The following is a 7,483-nucleotide window of genomic DNA, read 5'->3' on the forward strand; positions in this document are numbered from 1 at the left end:
CACAATTAATAAAGTAGCATTTAATTCATACATGAAAAGACCAATTTGTTTTATATTTTCTGGACTAGGATCTCAGTGGTCTGGAATGAGTAAGTCTGTGTGTGTGTGTGCGCGCGCGCGCGCGCGCGTGTGTGTGTGTGTGTGTGTGGGAGGGGAAGAAAGGCGGGTGCATGTGTGTGCATTAGAGGATTAAACAATTTTTATTAATATTTTTATTAAAATTTTCACAGGTCAAGCTTTAATGAAATTTCCAGTGTTTGCCAAGGCAGTCCACAAGTGTGATGTGGCTTTGAGACCTTATGGTATATTTCTTACAAATATTTTAACAAGTGCAAATGAGAGTACTTTCGACAATATCATTAATTTACTTTTAGCTCTCGTTGGTCTGCAGGTAAAAAGAAAAATTTTTTGTTTAATATATTATATATTTTATATATGTAGACAGGGTGATTCGCAACTCTGTTTACAACGCTCGTGAGAAGGTAGAATGGATTGAGATGATCAGAAAAGTCCTGTACCATTTTGCCATTTACCATTATAATATATATCAAGCCCAAGTTTATTGGAGGGAAATATGTTAATCTAAATATGTTGTGTATCCGCGTATCTTGGCTGTCCCGTGGGCAGCCCTGGGCAAGGAAAAGGAAGGCACACACAGACTTGTAATAAGCGCACTACCTTTATTTGGTATCCCACATGGGAACCGTACTCGTGGCCGGCCGTACAGAGAGAGAGCCTGTTCGAGGCTCGACGCCTGTATACCTACGCACGCGCACGCATGCGCCGTTACTACTTCTTCAGTGCGCATCCCGCAGGATGCGCGCGAAGTATAAACGCGCTCACACAACACTCCCTCCGCTTAGAATACAAACACTTGGGAGTATTGTGTGGTTCTTAATCTAAATCTTTAAAAACCACATAATCTTTGAGATGCAACGGTAGCTTCCTGGTACGTACAGGTCTCGAAGTTTGCGGAGTCACGAAAATTGAAGTCTCCGAATCCTCCGGCGACTGTAACGGCGTCGAAGTCACTAATGTCCCAGACGGGGACGTAAAAGAAGGACTCGAAAAATCTTGCCTTGGCGAGGCCGTAATTGTAATAGGAGTAACCGGCCCTTCAGAGGCCGTAATCGTTGAATCTGTAACATTACTCGAAACATTTTCTGTGACGCTAGGTAATCCAGCATCCGAACTAACTAAAGTCTTAGAGCAATTTGCACTAACGCTTAGAGGACCGGAAACGTCGAATTCCTGCTCCTCTCGCTTAATCGGTGTATGAGTACCGATCAATCGCATTTGATTCACATGGCGTTTCCATGTACGCCCGTCATCTAATTGTACCTCATAATGTAACGTACCTAATCGCCGTGTCACAGTACCGAATAACCATTTGTCGTTACCCGCGTAATTACGACAACTAACTCTCCTCCCCTCCTCGAAGGAACAAGGCGTACTGCCTAAATCAGACGCAAGACTAGGAAAAACATCAGTATTGGAGGGTCGCAATAAATCTAATCTTGTACGTAGTTTACGCGAAAATAACAATTCCGCTGGAGATTTACCTGTAGTTGCATGAGGAGTCGTTCTGTATTGTAAAAGTATTCTAGGTAAACAATTATATACATTCGCTGAGTTACAACGCATTCTTTTTAAAGAATTTTTAAGTATTTGTACATATCGCTCTGCTTGGCCATTTGTTGCTGGATGGTAGGGTGCTGTTAATTTCTGAGTGATCCCGTTAACTTGTAAAAAATTTCTAAATTCTTTAGATGTAAATGTTCTTCCGTTATCCGAAACGAAATATTTTGGTAAACCATGTGTCGCAAAAATTTGACGACATAAATCCATTGTCGTACGTGACATCATATCTTTCACTATGTGGATTTCCGGCCATTTGGAAAATGCATCTACCAAAATGAAAAAGTAATGACCTAGAAAAGGTCCCGCAAAGTCAGCGTGAACACGCTCAAATGGCATAGTAGGTACACGGTTCCCAAATATGTGAATTATTTTTAGGAGGGTCGTTCCTAAAAGCATTGCAATCATTGCAATTTGCAAGCAAGTTTTCGATATCTCTATCAATTTGGTACCACCAGATATACCCTCTAGCTAAATGTTTCATCCGGACTACACCGAAATGACCAGTATGTAACTCTTGTAAAATTTCTTTCTGTAAAATACGGGGAATAACTACCCTATGTCCTCGAAAAATGACGTTATTCTGTAAAATAAATTCATGTAAATTAACTGTATAAAAAGTTTTCTCTTTTTCTGTATTCTTACCCGATTTAAGAATTTGTAATAGTTTAGACAACTCTTTGTCTGTCGCTGTAGCTGTAGCTACTTCCCGTGCCGTTATTGGCAATGTGTCAAACGTGCTTAATTGAAAAACATCTACCGGGTCTTGTACATCTGCATTACGTGGAATAGGTAACCGTGATAAACAATCTGCATTCGAATGAAGTTCTGACTTCCTGTACTTAATATCATAATTAAAACCCTGTAAAAATAACGAGTAGTGTTGCATTCGTAATGCCGTGTAGATAGGCAAACTCTTTGTTGGAGAAAAAATTTGTGTAAGTGGACGATGGTCTGTAATTAATGTGAATTTAGAGCCTTGCAAATACTGGTGAAATTTCTTAACACCGTAGATGATCGCGTAAGCTTCCTTGTCAATCTGAGAATAATTTCTTTGAGTGGAAGATAACGTTTGCGAAGCATATTGTATGGCTCTTTCAGAACCATCGGGATAGATGTGCGAAAGCACCGCTCCTACCCCATACGAACTCGCGTCCGTAGCAAGCGTAACTGGTAAACGCGGATCGAAATGAACTAAACATTTTGGACTTATAAAAGCCTTCTTCGCGTCCCTGAAACCCTTCTCACATTGAGATGTCCACTGAAATTCCGTATCTTTACGCAACAATTTATTTAACGGGTGTAAAATCGAACTTAGATTTGAAATAAATCTACCGTAATAATTAATCATCCCGAGAAAACTGCGTACCTCCGTAACGTTGGTAGGTCGCTTCATATTATGGATCGCTTCCATCTTTTCAGGAGCTTTATGTACGAGTAACCCGTCTTTATCTATCACGTACCCGCAATACTGGATTTGCGACATGAAGAATTCGCTTTTCTCCATATTAACTCGAATGTTGAACTTCTGTAATCGGCCAAAAACTAAACGCAATTTATTTAAATGATGCCTTGCCGATGCCTTGCCGATCTGTTCCTGCTACTCGAATGTCATCTAGAAAAACCACTACGCCGGGGATGTCTTTCAGAATATTTTCAATGGTGCGCTGCCATATTGCAGGCGCTGACGCGACACCATACATTAAACGCGTAGCTCTGTACAAGCCTTTATGAGTACTCAAGGTCAAAAAGGTTTGGTCCTCCGGTCGGACTTCCAATTGCAAAAGCCTGTAGTAAATCGATCTTTGAGAAAATGGTACCGCCTGCCATCGAAGCGAATAATTCATCTGCTGTTGGTAGCGGATGCTCATCCACGAGTAACCGCGGATTAATGGTGACACTGAAATCACCACACAGGCGTACCTGACCGTTCTTTTTTAAAACCGGAACAATGGGGGTTGCCCATTCTGACGAATCAACATTTTCTAAAATGCCCTCTGATTCTAAGCGATCTAATTCCTGCTCAACTAATGCGCGTAGGCGAAAGGGAATTTGCCGTGCTTTCACGAACACTGGTTTTGCGTTATCTTTCAATGTAAGTCTAGCTTGAATATTACTGATTTTCGAAATGATCGGATTTGTAATGCCAGGAAACTCTCGAAAGAAACTTTGCAACGACGGGTCTTCAATTACGTGAATTGATTGTAAACGTCCTAACAATTGATGCATGTCTCCATGATCTTTCAATTGTAGGATCCACTCTCTGCCGAGCAGTGGTTCGCGATCTCCCGTCGTAACGTACAAATTCAATTCGCGAGTCTTCCCCCTGCACTTCACCCGTACAACCAAATATCCAAGCAGATCGATAGGTTTCTTACAATACGAAATTAAATGTAATACGGTTTTGTGTAATTTTTCCTTTGGAAACAACCTCTTCGCAAGAGACTGTGAAATCAAGGAAACTGCCGCGTCGCTATCTATTTCAAAACGCACGCGCTTTTCGTTAACGATTAACGACGTAAGTAACTTGTCCCGATACTGTACGTGCTCGACTGCTAACACGTCAACACAGTTCGAACTCTGTTTATCCGAACGACACACCTTTCGAAGGTGACCAGTCTTCCCGCATGAAAAACACTTAACCGACCTATCTAAAGTACAACGCGACGCAAGGTGGTTCTTGCCGCAACGATAACATGTGATATTTGACGAATTATTTACACGCGACTTTACATTTTTCTTAGACTTAGCTTTAGCTCGCCCGCTGCCGTCGCTGCCTCCCCGCTTCTGGGTCGTCTGCACCTGGGCCACACCTTCTTTCCCCTGCAAATCCTTGGTCCCCCTCTCGGAAAGCTCGATCGTAGCTGCTGTCTGGACGGCCGTGTCCAACGACAGATCCGTCATTTCCAGGAGTCGTCCTTGGGCCCTTCTGTTTCTCAGGCCGCACACGAAGACGTTCCGAATGGCAGTTTTGATGAAAGTGCCGAAATTGCACTTAAGAGCGATCCTCTGTAAGGCTGCGGAATATTCCTGTGCAGTCTCTCCCTCCTCTTGTTTACGCTGATGTAGCTTGTATACCTCAGCGATTTCGAGGGTAACGGGGTCGTAGAATTGCTTGAGGATTCTTGCAAGTTCATCGTAGCCAGTATCATGTGGGTTTTGCGGACTGAGTCGATCAGATAGCATGTTGAAAGCCACTGCCCCCACATAATGTAGTAGATACGGCACCCGAGCCTCCTCGGTGATGCTGAAGATCTTGAACGCGCCTTCCAGGCGCATAAGCCATCGAGAAAATAGTCCCAACGCTGCATCGAAAGGCTCGATCGTGAATGTCGTAATTGGCGTTTCTGCCATGGTTCCGCTCTCTCAATTTCACGATAAGGCACTCGCGAAATTTTCTGGTGTTACCACACCGGAGATTATCTTTGAAAGTACACGTGCATAGCACGTGGCCGGCACACTGGAACGTAATGGCGTGGCTATTGGCATACCACGCCGCAAGGTTCACAGTAACCTTGCACCGCGGACTCGTAAAGGCCTTCACACATAAAATTCCGTAAGGACGTAAAACGTAAGCATAAGAAAATCGACCAATCACAGTCGAGAACGTAAGGCAATGACGCAAGCAGTAGCAAATCCAACTTGTTGATTTTCTTAGGCTGATGGCAGACAACCATCCGTAAGCGCTTAAGGACTTACGTAAGCCGTAGACTTAAGGCAAGGCAGAGAAAAACGTAAGTCCGTAAGCGCTTACGGATGGTTGTCTGCCATCAGCCTTACGCTTACGTTTTACGTCCTTACGGAATTTTATGTGTGAAGGCCTTTACCGTCCTCGTCGCCAACTTCTCTGTTGTGTATCCGCGTATCTTGGCTGTCCCGTGGGCAGCCCTGGGCAAGGAAAAGGAAGGCACACACAGACTTGTAATAAGCGCACTACCTTTATTTGGTATCCCACATGGGAACCGTACTCGTGGCCGGCCGTACAGAGAGAGAGCCTGTTCGAGGCTCGACGCCTGTATACCTACGCACGCGCACGCATGCGCCGTCATTACTTCTTCAGTGCGCATCCCGCAGGATGCGCGCGAAGTATAAACGCGCTTACACAACAAAATAATTATCATTTATTTATTTACTTTGCGCGCCGTTCGTGCGTAGCCATTGCCGATTGCGGTAAACAGCTTTCCGTGCGCCTGACAATATCGATCGCTGGGCGGTCATATCTTGTCACGCGCTCCATTTGGGCGGCCGGGCTAAGATGATGACTTTTAAAAATTAGTTACTCGTTAACTATTGCGAAAATTGCAAAATTGTACAGAACTTTTCTGTTCATCTTGATCCGTTCTACCTTCTCATGAGCATTGTAAAAGGAATTGTGAATCACCTTGTATATTTTTTAACATATACAATATTTCTGTCTGTGTATATACAAACACAATTAAAAATTACATAATAGTTAAATAATAATAATTATAAATTTTAACATATTTAATTCAATATTACTCAAATAAATTTTTAAAAATAAACAATTAATAAAATTCATAAGAGTTTGATGTGAAATCAGATTTGAAGGAATAAAGGAGTAACAGCTCAGACAGAATATTAATGTCTAAATAATTTTAATTCTTTAATTTATTGTAAAAAATATTACCTCAGGGTAATATCCCACACAGCACAAAGTTCCGATTAAGCTCCTAGGAAGTTCATTTTGCTGAGTTCCCGGGAAGCTTACAAAATTCGACAAAACAAGCTTCCAGGGAGTTCATTTCGCTGAGCTCCCGGGAAGCTTACAAAATTCGATAAAACAAGCTTCCAGCGAATTAGTACTAGTTGAGAGCTCCCTGGGAGCCTCATTTAAACTCCCTGCGAGCTTAAATAAAGCTCCCAGAGAGCTCTCAAAAGCGGACATAGGAGCTCTCAGGGGGCTCCGTGCGAGTTCGTTGAAGTTCAAGTGAAGCTTATGACCAATTTTAAGAGCTCCCCGGGAGCTCCCCGGGAGTTCCCCTTGCTGTGTAGGATTGTATTATATCACCTACACCTCACTATTAGGCGGGCGTCTCATCAATTTGATCACCGAGCATGTGGTTATATTCATAAAAAGTAAAAGTGAATAAAAGTTTACTTATTATCATTTAAATAAGATTTAGAAGCGGATTTAGAAGAAAAATCTCTTTTATATGTATGTTACAGATTGGAATGGTCGATCTTTTAACATCCATTGGTATCATTCCCGACTTTATAATCGGTCATTCCATTGGTGAATTACTCTGTGGATATGCCGATGGATGTTTGACAACTGAAGAAACAATTGTGTCGGCATATTTCATTGGTTTAGCACTTCTTGAATCGAAAATAATTAATGGTTCCATGGCTGAAATTAATATCAATCTTAAAACCTTGAAAGATATGCGTCCTTCGGACATTGATGTAGCTTGTTACAACGGCTCTTCTAATTTTATCGTGAGCGGACCAAAAGATTCTATAAAAGCATTTCTCACCAAATTACGGGTACATATTTAAACAATATAGTAAATATTATCTGTTTGTCTTTCTTAAATCATATAAATAATATTTCTGATATACTATGAATACTATTTTAAATATTAATAATTAATATTTTTTATTTCGAATGTTGATCAACATATATATCTGTTTAGTCTTCATGGCTTCCGGATGGTTGCCGCGTCCGTTTGCAGTGTGGTGCCGACGTTTCGCAGGCGTTGCAGTCTGCTTCATCAGGGCTGGGAGACTCTGATACTGAGCTCCCTCGCGTTGCGCTCGTCCTTTTATACTCGTTCTTGGGGGGAAAGGGGGGGGTTAGTCGGGGGGGGGTACGTGGTCAGAGGGA

At 42.2% G+C, this 7,483-nt stretch overlaps 1 protein-coding gene across 1 annotated transcript; it reads left to right on the forward strand.

Moving 5' to 3' along the window:
- The first annotated feature begins 6 nt into the window (after positions 1–6).
- On the forward strand, positions 7–7,170 carry LOC105555797 (fatty acid synthase-like). The gene is made up of 3 exons (XM_012002838.1): positions 7–89; positions 231–391; positions 6,826–7,170. The coding sequence occupies exons 1-3, from the start codon at positions 32–34 to the stop codon at positions 7,153–7,155; spliced, it is 549 nt and encodes a 182-aa protein (XP_011858228.1). The 5' UTR covers positions 7–31; the 3' UTR covers positions 7,156–7,170.
- The last annotated feature ends 313 nt before the right edge of the window (positions 7,171–7,483 follow it).

The sequence above is a fragment of the Vollenhovia emeryi genome, unplaced genomic scaffold, assembly GCF_000949405.1.
Source record: "Vollenhovia emeryi isolate VEMERY1.0 unplaced genomic scaffold, V.emery_V1.0 DF940718.1, whole genome shotgun sequence".
NCBI classification, from domain to species: domain Eukaryota; kingdom Metazoa; phylum Arthropoda; class Insecta; order Hymenoptera; family Formicidae; genus Vollenhovia; species Vollenhovia emeryi.

What these genes read in the sequence shown, in the direction of transcription:
- LOC105555797 (XM_012002838.1), top strand. Translation starts at nt 32, where the DNA reads ATGAAAAGACCAATTTGTTTTATATTTTCTGGACTAGGATCTCAGTGG. An exon ending in ATCTCAGTGGTCTGGAATGA is followed by an intron (nt 90 to 230) that starts GTAAGTCTGTGT and finishes AAATTTTCACAG; the next exon opens with GTCAAGCTTTAATGAAATTT. An exon ending in TAGCTCTCGTTGGTCTGCAG is followed by an intron (nt 392 to 6,825) that starts GTAAAAAGAAAA and finishes TGTATGTTACAG; the next exon opens with ATTGGAATGGTCGATCTTTT.